The sequence below is a fragment of the Patagioenas fasciata genome, chromosome 2, assembly GCF_037038585.1.
Source record: "Patagioenas fasciata isolate bPatFas1 chromosome 2, bPatFas1.hap1, whole genome shotgun sequence".
NCBI classification, from domain to species: domain Eukaryota; kingdom Metazoa; phylum Chordata; class Aves; order Columbiformes; family Columbidae; genus Patagioenas; species Patagioenas fasciata.
The window spans coordinates 27,639,746-27,656,898 of NC_092521.1; the positions used below are offsets into that span (position 1 = coordinate 27,639,746).

At 40.8% G+C, this 17,153-nt stretch overlaps 1 protein-coding gene across 1 annotated transcript in view; it reads right to left on the minus strand.

Moving 5' to 3' along the window:
• Positions 1 to 17,153, minus strand: part of NECAB1 (N-terminal EF-hand calcium binding protein 1) — a 62,665-nt gene that overhangs the window by 14,081 nt on the left and 31,431 nt on the right. The window contains exons 5-8 of the mRNA XM_065831938.2: positions 16,678 to 16,775; positions 8,406 to 8,542; positions 8,060 to 8,172; positions 4,562 to 4,638 (exon numbers count right to left, since the gene is read on the minus strand). Of these exons, the coding sequence (XP_065688010.1) occupies positions 4,562 to 4,638; positions 8,060 to 8,172; positions 8,406 to 8,542; positions 16,678 to 16,775 (425 nt within the window). The remainder of the gene's footprint in view (positions 1 to 4,561; positions 4,639 to 8,059; positions 8,173 to 8,405; positions 8,543 to 16,677; positions 16,776 to 17,153) is intronic.

The window sequence follows — 17,153 nt, forward strand, 5'->3', positions numbered from 1 at the left end:
ATGGATTCTTACCTGCAGCCTCAGTCACACCTTGTCCCCCACCCGCTCCCTCGAACACAGGACAACAAAAAAGAGCATGCCCAGAAGCTCGCCAAGGGTCCTGAGGTCACCCAATGGACCAGAGAGATACCCCTGAACGCAGGCCACGCAGGCGCAGACAAGCGCTGGCAAGAGAGGTGCAGACTTTTCGAGCCTGCGCAGTTAAGCCCGAATTGAGAAACAAAGGTGGAGATTGGCCTCAAACAATGGCAGCGAGGGAGGGTGGAGAAGTATAAAGATGGTTCCTGACTGGACATCATTGAGATCTCCCCACCGGAGGATCCCAAACCACGATGGAGGACCGGCAGGACTTCACGGGACTGGACACCAGAGGGACGCCTTTGGGACTCATCTGCTGGTAAACCAATCCTCGTTCCCATCTTTTCCTCCTTCTTTCCCCGTTTCTTTTTCCTTTCCCTTTTTCTTACTCTCTCGTTATCACGTGCCACTTTACAGGAAAAATAATAAAGTAACACTGTTTGATTGCACTCTAAGCCCTTGGCATTTTAGATGCCTTAATTTTGTGCTTCGAGAAGAACGTAAATGAACCATCATGAGTCCATCACTGAGTAGACCGTAACAAGGTCCTTGCAAGGTCTCAATCTCCTTTTGCTCCCCTAGCACACTTATTCCCCCCTCCATGCAGTTTGGTTTCAGCCTAGGGAGCAGACAAGTCCTTGGAAAAAGTAGGCATTATTCTCACGTCCTATGTCAGCACAGGAAAAGAAGAAAATCCCAAAGTCTCAACAACTACACCGCCCTAAGTGGAAGGCCAACATGTCCCCACCATCCACCAGTGTGATGTGCCACTAGTTCATATACGATTCAGTGATTTTGAGAGAGGTAGAAGAAAACATGCACCTAAAATTAGAAAAAAGTCTGAAAGCTCAAGACAAAACAGCACTTCTTTAGAAGGAGATGATTGGAAGCCGCTCTGACCTGCACTGCTAACAACTGAAGCACAACCAACCTACAAGTTTCTTGCAAGTATCGTACCAACACACACAGAGCATCTCCATTTCTTTTTCATCATTTTAAATGGGCAGATTGATTTTTCCACAAGAAAATCCCCAATCTAAGCAAGACTCACTGTTCAGCACATCAGTCCTGCACTGACCTTGCTGGCAATAGGCATCCTGTAGAAGATGTTCCATACTATGATTCCTGCCACAACTTTATCCCTGAGGTAGAAAATGACACCATTGCCATGCCCTTCTCTTTGCTTTGGGACTTGAGGCACTGGGGGAAAACTTGGAGGAATGTCAACTTCTGATGCTTCTGCTTCAGTCTCTTGATCGAAGGGATCTTGTCCCTATAGCAAAGAGATGTCCAAACATCCAGGGCAGAAGAGAAGCAGCAGCTCTTTGCCGGTGATGTTGAGAGCGGACTAAAGAGCAGGGCCCTGGAAGAGACTGAGGCGTTTTTCTTGGAGTTGCATCCGGCAAAAGTTAAGTTTCAGTAAGACGAGAATGAAACCATCCGAACACGAAGCACAGCGCTGGCCATTCCCGACTTCCATCACCAAAAGCAAAAGGCAGAACAGCCTGCTGCTTTAAGGCAGCATCGACAAAATCAAGACGCTTGGAACCACAGCAACTCTTCCTTGCAAAACCTGATCCTTTGATTGCTATGGAGGAAATTCAGCCTCCCTGGGAAAAGAAGCTTGAATTTTGGCAAATGAGTTACCCAAGGTCTTCTTGGAGGAATGTTACGTTTGAATCCCATTTGACTGTCAAAACCAGCCTTGAAAGCTTGGTGTAGGAGAGAAGCAAACAGATTGATGTCTCCTGGAGCTCTGCGGTGCGATCAGACCAACTCTCTGGGCACTACCCAGCGAGACACATAAACCTTCATGCACGGACACAGCGCCCGAGCACGACTCCAGCCCTCCCTGATTGCTTCCTTTTGTCTTTCAGCGTGGCTTTTGCTGTTAATTTAGCAAGAACTCCTCCTGTTGGCAAATGACTGTTGGTAAACTACTGTCAACAAGTCCAATGGCTTCGTAGCCTACATTAGGACCCAGATTGCTCCTAGGAAGGAAGTGTTGATTTCAGAGAGAACATATAATACAGATTAAAGAGAAGAACACATTGCTGTGTCGACACCTTGAACTGGGCACCTGCTGAATTGGAACTAGGGCCTTAGAGGACAAAGTCAATGAGATGCAAAGCTAGGCAAAAGTGGGTATAGTCTGTCTATTGGCAAAACTAGGCTTGTCTAATTGCTGTGTTTTATTAATCAAGTTTTATATTGATAAGGAGATAATTATGGAAGGTCTATGCCCTGCCACTGTTTCCCTTTTCATATTGAGTTTCTTTGTCATCTGTAGCAGATTGGGTCATTTTAGAACACCCTTGTTGTACGTTTATGTACTACAAAATGGTTGGCTGCTTCCTGTAATGTTTGCACTGCATTATTAGTGTATGCCAGGTTTCTTTTTTCAGTAACACTCTTTTAAAAGTTAAGTTTCCCTAAACTGCTTTTGGCATCAGTCCACATTGGGAGGTCACTGTGGGAGGCCAGTGAGCTGCTGCTTCTGAAGCAGAACCGGGAGTAAAGCTGGACTAAAAGAGAGAGTTACATTTAATGATGGGCTTGGACATTTCAAAATACGATTTACAGCTATTCAGAAAAAATCAAGTTGCTACTAAAATGTCACTGGCATGGCAACTGCTGTGTAATTGCTTTCCCATGCAGAAATGACCTCTGGGAGGAAGCTGCTGTGTGCAGGAGGATGAGGCTGCCCTGGCCAGGGGCTTAATGCACTGAGCAGACCATGAGTAGCTGCTGAGCATAGCAAGGAGCAGAGTGAGGAGCTGACAGAAGTTACAGACAGTGCCATGAGGAATGGCTGAATTTCACAGCTGGTTAAGGAGAAGTGATGCGGGAGACTGTCAGACCTGAGGGATAACCAAAGGGAGAAATGGACTCCATTTTGGGAACAGAATCTTGCAAGGCCAGCAGTGCTGGGGTGACTATTGATAAAGCAGCTAATCAGTCATAAGGCTGAGATCACAGAAATACCAAATTTTGGTCCGAAACTGGGACCAAAGGGGAAAAGTAATTAGGAACAGGTTGTTCATTTGGGAAGGAGCAATGGCAGAGAAAGGTCAGCATGCTTGTCTTGCTGAGCCCTGTGCCAGATGACCACCATTTATCCTGTCTTCTTGTTAAATCCCTTACTTAACTATTTTCTAGGTATATAATTTTCTACTGAACTCAAGTTGGACTAGCGGGCAAGGAAGAGACACTTGTCTGCCAGGACCCAAGGTCTGAGCTGATGCCTCAGCAAGGGTCATGGGTCCAGCCACAAGTACTGGGTGAACTTGAAGCCCATGACAACATTCACAGGGGAATGTCCATCCTGATCAGCTGGAAAGAAGGAACAGGATCAGGCTGTTGCACTTTTGTGTTTCCGCAGGTGCTGCCTGTCTGTTTGCGGGTGCAAAGACACCCATGCTGGTGTGCGTGGATCCCCATCTCTGGGATACATGCAGAACCTCACGCGTGGTGAGCACTGACCTGCAGGCAGGGGCAGCACCAGCCACACTGGGACTGGAGCAGCTCCTGGGTCTGAGAGATCTTCAACCAAAAACCTCGCCTCTGCTAGACCAGGAGGAAGAAATACTCTGGGTCCCAAAATCCCCTGAATTCAGCCACTCCCTTAGCGCCTATCTGAAATTGTCCATCTGTCCCTCAATAGGGGCACTTTATGTAGAGAAAGGCACAGGAATTTATACTTTACTTTTTCTTCTGCTCTTTTTTCTTCTCCAAAAATAAAAACATCACCTCACACAGACATAAACCTACTTATAAAAGCTAGTGTAGCAATAAACCTGATTGAAAACAAAAGAAATAGATATTTTCTGTACAGACAGATGTCACTCGGGTTTTTAGAAGCCCTGGGAAGCATCGTTGGATCAGACGGGTCATTTGTCAGACTCCCGGAGGGCTCTGCTTTGGCGTGGGAACTGCAGGAGGTCTTGGGGCTCTAGGGCCGGTGCAGTCCCTGAGCTGGAGCGGCTCCTGAAGCTCCCAGTCGGAATGATGGGATTTGTATCAGCTTTTGGATGAGCTGTACTTATTAGGAAAGTGCTTTAGTCTTAAGAAATTAGTATTCTCTGATGCAGAAGGAAGAAACAAAACTTTTTGTCAAGCTTTAGTTGAAAAGTTTGGAGAGGAAGAGGAAAAATCAGACTGTGAAGAGAGGCTTGTCCCATGTGCCCCAAAACAAGCATAACTAAGTACAGTAACATCCTCCAGTCATAGAATAATGTGACTTTTGGATCTGTGGTGATGGGAAGGGGAAAGAGGAGCTTGGGAAAATCGTGTCATGCTTTCATGAAATAGGAGAGAATATGGTGAAAGGAATATGTAGGTATTTAATGAATGTTAGCTCTCTTAGGTAATATTGAAGTTTCACTTATCATTGATTGGAAAGACTGTGACATTGAAAGCATTTGTGGTTTAAGGATTGCTTTACTGAAAATGAGAGGACAAGCAGGTGAAAAGAAACACACACCTTCTTTTCCAGCCTGTCAATCAGCTTTTGCAGTCTGTTTATCTGAGTCATCCACTGGCTGTCTTCCTCAATCCAACCTTTGGAAAATATAAATAATTAACATTTATAAAATATAACTAAATGCTGGGACATAGTATATTCATTTATTTTATAAAAATATTCATTAATAGCTTACCCTACAATTTATTTTGCTTCTTGAAGATTGTAGTGCAACTAGTTCAATGTTCATTTAGGTATAACTAAAGGAAAGCACTATATGAATTGTTTTCTTTCTTTTTAAGATCGAATAGAAATCAAATACAGAGTGAAAACTACATTCTAGATTAATGCCAGCACTTTTGAAATCGTGCTGATACCTGAAGAAAGGAAAGTTCTCCTCTGCAGATGAAACCAGCTCATAACCTGAGCACCTTCTGCTCAAAATGCAAAATCATCCTGGGGGACAGTGTATGTGTGCGTGCATTAAAGCTTTTTCTATCTTAATATTTTTCTCAGTTTGCCATTTCTTAATCTTCTTTATGTGAAAGTTTTTATAAAAGTAAGAGTAAGCTCTTCCACCACATAGCAAGCCTGTCTCTAGGATTCCTTTCAAATACACCCCATGGAGGGACCATGTGCAGTGTTTTTTCTGCAGTTCCTCTTTGCCCTGGTGAAGGTGAAAGAAACACAGTCAAGACTGTCTTAAATATCCTGGAATGGCCAATACAGCCCAGGTGATGGGATCTTCCTCCTGCAGAGAGACAGCAAACCTGCTGTATGGCCCCGACTCCAAGGACATTGCTGTGGTCAGCATGGTGCTTTCCTTAGGGTCCTGCCATGGTGCTTCCAGCAGGATTCCAGGATTATTCAAACTTTAAGAGTGTATATGTTCCTTCACAAATCAAAAAATACATTCTTAGGAACTGCAGAAAAGGACTTGTTGTGTGTACATGTGCAGCTAAATGACTTAGTTTTTTGGCATGGCATGTTGAGGAACTTGATATTGAGGGATTCATGAAGGAGCTCCCTAACATAATTGTAGACTGTCTTGCATGCATTGGGAAGAAAGGGCTTTCTCTTTGTTCAGAAAAGGTTCATTTAGCTGAAACACCTGGTTTTTATACTTGCATTCTGAGGGGTTTTCAGCTTTGTTACAGTCATATGCACTATCCTGGCTTAGGGGTTTTCATATGTCTGTCCATTAGTTATGTATATAATTTTGCAGTGGACTCTATAGCTGATTTAATAACATTAACTGGATGTCCCTTGCTAATGATCCTTCTTTACCTTTCCAAGCAAACAGCCTTCCTAGATGCTTGGTGAATTTCAGCAATATGATTGTTAGGACTGATCCTTCCTATACTAGATTTTTCTAGAATAACATTCTGGTTTTGAGCTGTGTAATTTTTGCTTGTGCTGATTGCAAATTTTGACCATCTTAAGACTGATTATGTTTCATCATAATAAATTTCCTGTGTCTGTTTTTCTCCCAAGTCATGGAATTCAGCAGGAGAGGAAAGATTAAAGACACTGGATGTTAATTATTTCTTGTCTCTTTATACAGATAAGGCATGACCCTGTCAGAAGACTTCCTAGCCCTCCATTTCTACTGCAGTTATACTTGTGGCTATATAATCACCTAATGTCATATAGAAAAGCTGAGACTAGAGAATGTCATTCTACAAAGGCACAAGAATCTCTGACAATCTCTCAAGTCTCTGGAAAATTTTGCTTTGCTTAAGTCTTGAGAAAATTATCTATTAGGTGGAAAGGATAATACCCAAGGAAACAGACAGGAGCATTATGAAAGCAGTTCCTGGCATCACCCACCATGTGAATGTGTACATAAGTGATTGCTCTAAGGAAAGAGGAAGGTTGTTTATCCGAAAGGGAAGATTTTTCAACACATGCTCTTGATATGCACATTAATTAACCTGCTTATTTTTCAGCTAAGAGTTCTTGTGGCATTGGACAATGTCTTGACCAGACAAATCCTCATGCTGGGGACATACCACAGGTGTGACATTTACAGGAGGCAGAGTGTGACTTCACCTGAACAAATACAAAGGCTGAAAAAATGCTGGCTTGAGTGTTGAGTTTGTATTCACACCTTCAGCATTACTGTGCATGTGGGTAGCAGGCAGTAAGGAGGAAGACCAAGTGCCAAGACACAGATCTTGTCTAGGAAAGCAGTCAGCTGTTAGCTAGCTGTTAGAATAGCTGTGGAGAAAGATTTTAGCTCTTTAAAATTACATTAATACAGTAAGAGTATTTGGTACAGCTTGCATACGTATGCATTCCTTCTGAACTCTGTGAATTAGGAGTGCAGCAACAAGGTTTGTTCAGCTTGGAGAAGAGGAGGCTAACAGGAGACCTCATCATGGTCTACAGCTTCCTCACAAGAGGAGGAGGAGGGGCAGATGCCAAACTCTTCTCTTTAGTGACCAATGACAGAACCCGAGGGAATGGCAGGAAGATGTGCCAGGGGAGGTTTAGGTTGGGCATTAGGAAAAGGTTCTTCACCCAGAGGGTGGTGGAGCACTGGAACAGGCTCCCCAGGGAGGTGTCACGGCCCCAAGCCTGACAGTGTTCACGAAGAGACTGGACAACACCCTCAGACACATGGTGTGAACTGTGGGCTTGTCATATGCAGGGACAGGAGTTGGACTCAATGTTCCTTGTGGGTCCCTTCCAACCGAGGATGTTCTGTGATTAAGGCTGTGTGACCTTCCTTCTTATAAACAGCAGCAGTTCACAGCAGGGGACCAAACATAATCCCACATCATTACGCTGAATGAATAGCTGAATGAATAGCATCATTTGGTGAGTGGCAGAAAGTGAGTCATCAATGTGAGTGACAGAAGGGTCTTCAAAAGAGGGTTAAAAAGGAAGAGGTAAGCACTTGGCTGCAAGCAGTCAGACAGATCTGCATGAGCGGTCAAGAAGTTGGCTTGGCTCACCATGTATTTTGGTGTTTCAGTCATCTTTGTGCTTTGATTCCGAAAGACATCACTAAGCCTGAAGATGTCTTCATTGCAACCTCATGCTTAATGTCACTGTGTCTAAAGAATCCTGTTTACTGAAGTGCCCCCTCACATTTTCCAAAGTAGAAATGCTCTTTCCGATTTTTTTTTAAATCATATTAAAGGAAAGCTCTTTTTTCCTCCAGAGAACTTGGTTCTGTATAAGTTACAGCCTTCACCTTTTCATTCTTATCTGCAGGCTACAAATATTACCTAAGAAATGTTGAATCAACCCACAGCCCCAAAATAACATCACCATTTGGCCCACAATAATGTATTTATTTTTTATCAGTTCAGATCTGTGCGTATGTATTTATTTTCTTTACAGTTTCAGTTAATATCTTCTATATTATATTGAAGATTGATTTCTGTCAGTACAGTGTCTTAGTTACCACGTCTAAATTAAGCATTTGGGAGGAAGATATATGTATTTTTTTCTCTAGATGAGTGTGTATGTATGTATCTTAAAATATCTTTAAAATGTGAAATAGCGTACCTGTGCTAAAAAGAGGGCTATTTGGTGACAGGCTGTTGTTCCTTTGAAGCCTTCGAGCTGAGCGTTTTCCTGGCCATTGAATTGAGAGCACTTCTGGTTTTGTTGGGCCTTGTCTGCATAGAAACACAGGAGACTTCATGAGGTAAAACCTGTGGGAGAGCTCTTCAGCCCTGTTCTCAAAAAAATGTGCTTGCATGTTCCCTTTTGAATTAAAAAAGGAGAAAGACCTATTGAAACCACTGAATTATTTTCCAGGTTGCTGGGTGAAATGTAAAACAGTGTTGGAGGTTCACCGTGACCCAGCCCCTCAGCCCTGTCACTGCAGCTGGGCAGAAGGTTCGCTCACCTCTCCTGCCGAGTCTGCTCCTCCGTGGTTTCCATGGCACACTCCAGGGAGCTCTGGAGGGACTGAAGCTGGTTCAGTGTTTCCTTCAAAAGAAAGCGAGTTACAAACTGCTCCAAATCCGAAGCTTCCTGATAGTCCTAAAAATTACAGGAAAAAAAACAAGCTAAGGATTTGCCTCCTTGGTGAGAAGTATGTGAGAGAAGATTCAGACTTAATTCAGGAAGGAAGCAGCTTGGATGGTTTTGTGCTTATGCATACAAACCATACAAAGCAACCTGTATGTTTCTGGATGAAAAGACCTCTGAATTTCCAGTTATAGACACTGATCCCATCCAGGCTGAGAGAGGTACACAGTGGCACAACATAGTTTATACTAAAAAAAACCCCCTTTCCCTTGCATTTCTTAACTTTCAGTTGGTGGCAGTACCGCATCACTTCTTAAGTATTGAAAAGCCAATAAATGACTGACAACTGCAGAAGTGAATTTAAAGTTTTTATTCAGATCTACTCTTGTGAAAAGCTGTTTATCTAGCCCACTGGCCTGTCTCTGACAGTGATTACGGGAATAGACTTCAAGCAGGGCATGTGCTTAGGGATGCAGGTTTGGAAAACTCCACCAGCAGTTTGGCTGAAGGACTGCCTGTGCCAGAGAGATTGCCTTCTGAATTTAATAGTCTTTGACTGATTTTTGTTCCTTTAATGTGTTTAATTATTTCTGAAACCACAAATTTATGTATTTCACAATTACATGAAATGCATTTAAATGCTGGAGTTGGAGCTTGGTGTTGCAGTTTAACCCCAGCTGACAACCAAGCACCACACAGCTGCTCACGTACCCCAAGTGGGCTGGGGGAGAGAATCAGAAGGGTCAAAATGAGAAAACTCACGGATTAAGATCAAGACAGTTTAATGAGTAAAGCAAAAGCCACACACAGAAGCAAACCAAAACAAGGAATTCACCACTTCCCATGGGCAGGCAGGTGTTTAACCATCTCCAGGAAAGCTGGGCTCCATCATGCATAATGGTTACTTTGGAAGACAAACACCATCACTCCCAACCCCCCCTTCCATCTTCTTCCCCCAAAATATGTACTGAGCATGACATCATATGGTACTGAATATCCCTTTGGCCAGCTTGGGTCATCTGCCCAAGCTGTGGCTTCTCCCAGCTTCTCGGGCAGCTGCAGTCTTCTCGCTGAAAAGTCCTTGACTTGGTATAAATATCACTTGGTAACAACCAAAACATCAGTATGCTATCAACATTCTTCTCATACTAAATCCAAAACACAGCACTATACCAGCTACTAGGAAAAAAATTACCTCTTCAAGATACATGTTATTGAATTAGTTCTTATTTGAAGACTTCTGCTGCAGAAGTCTCAGATGTTAAACCACTCATGAATCATTAGAAGTTACTTATGTAGCCAGGAGCTTCATAGTCCTATATTTACTTCTTCTGTCTTTGGATTATTCAGGTATGAGCCACTCTCCAACAAATACTTTCTTATTTATATATTTTAGAAACAGATATCCATGGGAGATTGTTTGTCTTTTGAATGAATACCTGAGATTCATACCAGTCCTATAAATAATATTTATGGCAACCTTTATGATTACTAAAACTTATTATGCAATAGGAAAGTTGATTTTTTTTCTTCTTCTTCTAAATTGGGTCTATTGTAACTGATTTAAAACTTTGATGCACCTGACAGAGACCATTTAATTTCCAAAAATTTTGATTCTCTGTAGCATGTTAGAACAATATGTGCAAATCTGTGTAGCATGGGCATCTAAATAAAACCCTGCAAAGGAAATCCAGGGTATGTTTTTATTTTTCAGCTTTTGCCATTTTTTTTTGGAAATAAGTGAACGAAACATGACAGAACTGACTGTTCGTTGGAAGTTCTTGAGGGGGATAATCAAAGTGGTTTAAAATTCTGGGTATCCAGAATTTAAATGCTAAAGACACCTCTACATAGCTTCCTGCTCACAGTCATGGTATGGTGTTTTTCATCAGAACTACTGCAGATTTCTGCATTGCACCAGGATTTAGACTTTTTTTTTTTTCTTGTCCTGTTGTCTCATAAGATCTCTATTTAAAGGCTTCCCTATGGAAAATGTCCTTGTGGTCTTTAAATATAGCTTAGAGTTATCAGGTACACAGAGCTTTTTTGTAAAGATGGGCTAGGCAGGCAGGATGCTAACATCATCTGTTGGAGTCTAGAATTATCAAAGACTTTTCCTTATGTGTGTCTTTACCCAAATATTGGCATTTACAGATCTTCTATGTGGAACTACTTAACTCTCTTAATGCATCCAGTTGGGCAAATGGTTACTCAATATTTCTTTTAAAACGATGTTTCTGACACTAGCAATTCTGGGCTTACAGCAATGTTGAGCAACTTTGACTCCTGCCTGCTGAAAGACAACTACTTCTACCTGTCCTTCTAAAATTCTTCAAGGATCATGGAAGAAGGTATTCAGTATATAAAAATTGTCAGCATTATTAGAATTAAAGTCATGTAGGGAAAAAGATTGTCTATTAAAATTCAACATAAACCTCAACTCCAGCTCTCAGCACTGAGGAATTACCAGTCATGCTTTGTTATTGTTTCACCACTCTACTTCCTACAGAAAAGGGCCTTCATTTGCATTTTATTAAAGGTACACTGGTACAAGATTTCACTTGAAGAAAGAAAATGTTAATTCTGAATGAAGAAAAATGTCTATCAATTTATTAAGTGCATATGATGGTAGAATCAGTTTAACTGGCATGCCCAGCATTTGTACTGCACAACCAAGTAGTAATGGGACCCACTGATAGTGTCTGCATGTAAACTAGAAAAATGGCCCATTTCTTGAATTTCATTAGCTGTAAATTACCATTCATTAGCATATACATTATAGTGAACAGCATTTTGGGCAGTCCAGATGAACTAAGCCTGTGTTAACATATCGTTCTGTTTGTTAGTTTTACTGATTGTGAGTGAATGTGAGTAATTTTCTACATCTCTCTCATTAAGAGACAAGTGTGACCTTTGTGAGCAGCTAAGATTTGAGTTTCCATTAATGCAACTGAAAATACACATAATTAGTGATTTCCCTGTAGAAAAGGTCACCGTGGTCTTTAAAACTGGCTTATGGCTGTCTTAAAAGATCCAGAAAAGTTTCTCCTTTTATAAAGGCAGAGGAGGCAGGGCTTAGGTATTTCCTTAGGGAGTCCACATCTCAGAGTTACTACGGGTTCAGCAACTCTGTTGATCTTCTCAAGCCCTGGTACCAGCTCCAATCCCCTCCCCTTGGGGGACCCGACACCACTCTGGTGCACTTATCAGAAGAGCAGCTCCTTGAGGTGGGGAAGGAGGGAGATACCTGTGTTCAATTACTTGAGGCAAGCAAACTAAACTGGTTTGGGACAAAAAATAACTTTGAAATTTCTCAGAATGGGTGGGAGCTTAGGCAAGAGCTTCACAAACTTAGTGGGAAAGTGTGTCTGGCTGTCTTCTAGTCCAACCCACTGTTCGGAGCAGGGCCGACTTCAAAGATGGTTCAGGCTGCTTGAGGAGGGACATGTCAGATGAGTTCGGAATATCTCCAAGGATGGACATTACACCATCTGTCTTCTCATGCTTTTGCTATACACCCCTGAAAAAGACTTTGTATTTTTGTCTTCTCCATAACCCTTCTTTAGACAGTAGAATTAAATCTCCTCTCAGCCTCTTCTCCAGGGTGAACAAACCTGGTCCCCTTGGCCTCTCCTTCCTATTTTACTGTATAGTAGTTTATGTTTTGTAACACTTTATAACTTATTCATACGATGATTATTATTAATAATTTATTTATTTAACCACCACTGTGAGACAGTTCCACTGGAAAAAACCCTTCAGAGCCCTCAGAGCTATTCAAGTACCTAAACAGGAGTCTGGTGACCTACAGAGACCCACCTTGCTTCTAACCATTGCCCTAGAATAGGGTCTCCTCCTGTCCCTGGATCTCCTGGAGGTCCTGTGGGCTATTTGTCAGGCTTATGCACACATCTTGGACACCCTTGAATACCCCAGGTTTTCTAAAGTACCACCAGATGCCTGTTTAAATCCCTGAATACTTCCATACTGCCAACTTCATTTCATAGGAAGACTATGTTTTTGGTGATTAAATGAGCTTTTGCTAGTTTACTGAGCACAGAATAGTTCAGCAGCAGCAGCAGGTCACATTTGCAATACCAGAAATAAAAGCAATAGAGCAAAGTTTTTTCTTACTGAATAGTTGACAAATAGCAATAATTTTATGGCTTGATAGCGTGAGGAAGACAGGCTCTTTAGTCTGTAAGTTTCTGATTTTCAATATTCACAAGTCAATAGAAGCAAAATGTCAAGCATCTTAAAAAACCTGGTCTATTTTTATCTATCTACATCATTACTCAGTGACGAATTTTATTTTCTGTGCTGCAGGTTCCAAAATTTCACTTCATTTTATTTATATGTAACTGCAAGCTATGGAATGTAATACAAATGCATCTTGCTGATAATGTTATGTTTATTTGGGTAATAAAAAAGTTAATATTAAATATTTTAATTAAATATGCTTCTGTGTTTTACTGTAAAAGATGTCAGTGAAAGAAGGCTTAAGGAAACAAGCCTTCCAGTGTGTTTGTGAAGTTTTGCTGAGTATTTAATTTTTAATGCTTCCTGTGTGCAAGATGAAGAAGTGGTGAGGTAAACAAAACTACCTCAGAGCTTGTACTTTGATCAGGAAAATATCAGCCTGGCAGGTACAAGAACAACTGACACCAATGAATAACATGTCCCCACCACTCCTGTATAAGCAACTCATGCAGATTCTCCATCCTAAGGAGAGAAATGATCAAATATCAAATTGCCCTAAGTTCTTCTGAAAATCTTCAGATATGTTGTGTGAGGATAAAACACAGAAGTTGAACACCAAAACAGAAGGGCTGTAGCTTCCCCAGCATCCCCTGGTGAGGTGTCTTTTATATTAAAAATATCATTCTTACAAATGCAACTCAGTCTTTTCCCTGCTGAAATATGTTCTTTGCTATATTTCTCTGCATTTTTGGCTTTGCAACTTCCCTTCAAGCGACAGAGCATGAACCGTTCCTACACCACCAAGGGCTTCCTGCCTTCCCAGGTGCTATTTCGTTTGCCCAGGCTGGAGGAATCTGGCCCCAGAGTGATGACAGGAAGGCTCATTTCCAAGTTTCTGGAACCTGCCGACACACTGGTACATTTTCTCCCATCTCGATATTTCCGCTTTCAGTAGCACAGAACTGGAAGACTGGAGAAAAGCTCAGTTTAGGAAAGCTGTGCTGACCACCGTTTCAAACTACAGGGGGCAATAGAGTACACAGAAATTATGCTGCAATTAACTTGCAGGAGTCAGCTATCTGCTAATTTGTTGGATTAAAAATATCCACACGTGGAAATAATTTGGAGTGATGGGTACAATTTTGTTGATCTTGATTTAAACCCAGGAGTCCATAGCCAAGGCAAACTCCAGTTGCTCTTGGTGAGAGATCTTTCTGACTAAAGGCTGAACAGATTGGAAATATCTGTAAACAAACCCCAAGGTATTTGTTCATTAATACATGTGATTTTCAAAACTGAAACAAGACAACATGAAGAGTCAAATCTATTTCATGTGCAAAAGTGATTCGGAGCATACTTTTGTACTGGATTTAGGTATGAGTCAAATAATGCCACGCACTTTGGTATTGTCAAACTTACATCAAGGCACAACCAAAAAAAAAGTACATTAACTTACATTTAGGGTTTTTAAAATGTCTAGTGCTACTTATATCTGGAATAAGGAGGGTTTCTAGATTAAGTATTTAGATTTTTTGCAGACGTTCTGATCCACTGTTCAGCTTTTTGTTGAAGACCAACACATATTCCTTCTCCGGGGTTTCCTTGGAAACCAAAGCGGAACAATTTTTCTAGGGCTCCAATTCCACAGCCGCCTCTTGTGCAAAGTGCCTACTGAGTACGGGCAACATGAACTGGTAGGAAAGCAGGGACTTTCTATAGAAAGGACCGAGTGGTTGTTGTTTATTTGACTCTTAACTAGATAAACAAAATGGAGGAAGTACCAATTGCTCCTTTTTTTACCCCCCTAGATATTTAAGACTGAATGAGCTGCCTACCTGTAGTGGCATGCACTCTGAGAAGGTTTAGCAGAAGACTGATAGAAGCACTGAGCTTTCCCAAATTCACAAAAAGTAAGAGGGGATGGAAGGCTCACGGCAACCCTCAGGACTAGATCCATAATCAGCCCCATGCTCTACTTAGTGGAGTTCAGCTTTGGTCTTTAATAGGACAATTTGGTCCTTGGAAATTTGGTCATGGTCATGGGAAACTGCCCCAGCTGCTGTAGATACACTATGTCTTTGTAGCTTTCAAAGTGCAGGTCTTCAATTCTGGGCTTTTTTTTGTTTTCTATGTAGGAATTGTCCAACTAGGTGATGGCTTGGATGACAGTAATAAATGCTTCCAATACTCAGTGACTATTCAAGGGACTAAGTGGCACTGACCAAGTTTTATTCTCTACTAGGAGTGGAAACCCAAGCCTCGCTCTGCATACATGCCAGTGACTGTTCGTAACCAGACCACTCATTTCTGACCACCTGCTTGTTTGAGCTGGAGAGTCAACTAGAGCTAGGAGCTACATCACATCTAGTGTGTGTCACTGATGATTAACATAATTTATCCATGCTACCTCAATATGCTAACTAGCTTTTGCTGCACTCACAGCTCTGATTTTAGGTGGATATATTCCAGATTTTAGACTTCAATAACGCTCAGACTATTTAAGACGGAAATTTATTATTTGCATTCCAAGGATTTATCAGGCAGTCAGGTCACATAACTTATCTGTTTCCTAAGAACTCAGTTCCTGTTGAAAATAATCCCATGTTTGAACTGAGAAATTAATTTCTATACAAAGTCATAGTTGCTGGGCATATCCTTGGCTGAGAGCTCCATTTTAGAATATTTAAGGACACAATTTTTTTTTATTTTGTTCACACAGTATATCTACTAATTGGAATTAAAAGTATTTTTTCCATTGCTAGCCTTGCTCTAGTTCTGCCACCTCTAAGGAATAGTCAATTGTGATATTCTTGAAAGAAACATAACCCATTTAACTTCTGTCTTCAGTCAGGAAAACAAAAATCAAAGAAATAGTGTGGTTTGGTTTTGTTTTAATGTGTTCTTCAAGCAGACAAATGAAACATTTATTAGTATTCCAGATTTTCTTATGCACTTTCTAGTCAGGCCAATGCTTACTTCTTACAACTCTGATTAGTCTACTGGGGCTCTTCCTCTGTAATTAACTTCTGAAGTAATTCTTAAATGCTGTGTTCTGTTTACTTCCTGTAGTTACCAGATGACATGTCCTGCCCTTTAGCAGTAGTTCATGCACATGGTTATTTTTTCCTTAAGTATGCATAACTAGAATAAACTAATCTGTTGCTTTTCAGTGTGCAGCCCAGTGAGGGAGTGAGTCAGTGCACATTCACTTCATTATGAGTGGAAGACGCACAGCATGAACAGACAGACATTCAGTTTATTGGCTCAAGCTCTAAATAAATAAGCTAAACTTTCAGGCTTTAATTTTGGCAGTTTATGTAGAATGTGTGAGTACTGCACTCTTGCATCTACACGTTTTTTAAACACCTCCAGGCATGGTGACTCCACCATGTCCCTGGGCAGCCTGTTCCAATGCCTGACAACCCTTTCAGTGAAGAATTTTTTCCTAATATCCAATCTAAACCTCCCCTGGTGCAACCTGAGGCCATTTCCTCTTGTCCTATCACTTGCTACTTGGGAGAAGAGACCATTAATATAGTTTAAGTCATTAGCATATTTTACTAATATGTTTTCTACTTCGAAAACTTGGAATATTTTTTCAAATTTGGTCTATTTTCAAGTATTGATATGCTGATAATACTTACCCACATTTGGCATGGGGCATGAAACCCTCTCTTGGTGTGACGATATGCAGAACATTCTTCAGATCATTCTCAAAGACAATTTTGATTATATCCAAACTGTAATACTTTGCAGACAGAACGTTATGGCTTTGATACTCAACCATTTTGACAAGCCTTTTACTACTGGACTTTTGCTACAAACATGTATTATGTGGAAGAACTTAAATGCAAATAACTAACTTTATCTAGATAAGAAAAATATTGGACACATGTTCACATACACAAAGCATACAATGTAAAGAAAATGTCACAATTTTTACTTACTTTCTTTGTTTTGTCCATTGCCTTCAGTACAGTTATGTTTAAGTCTTCCAAGACAGACAGAACATTTCCATACTCTCCTAAGTGCTGGGAAAAATATTCTAAAATAAGAAGAAAATCCATGTCACATATTAATGATCTGAAAAATATAGTTTCATTAAATAGAAATTTTATCAAGTCTGAATTCAGTTATGGTATTATTATCTAGTTAAATACACAAAATTAGCAAGAGTTACAACAAAAAGTACAATTTTATTTTAAAATTTTGTACTATTTCCATCAAAATCAGTCCTGGAGTACTTAAAATAACAAAATCAGTATTTCAAAACATTTTCTTCCAATAAATATGTTGTTAAATTGACCAAAAATAAAATATAAGTTGAGAGCTGAAACAGACCTATTTTCAAAATATCTATCTTTTCTTTCCTAACTGGATTTTCAGTTTAATAGTCTGCTTTACAGTTACTAGCACAAAATGA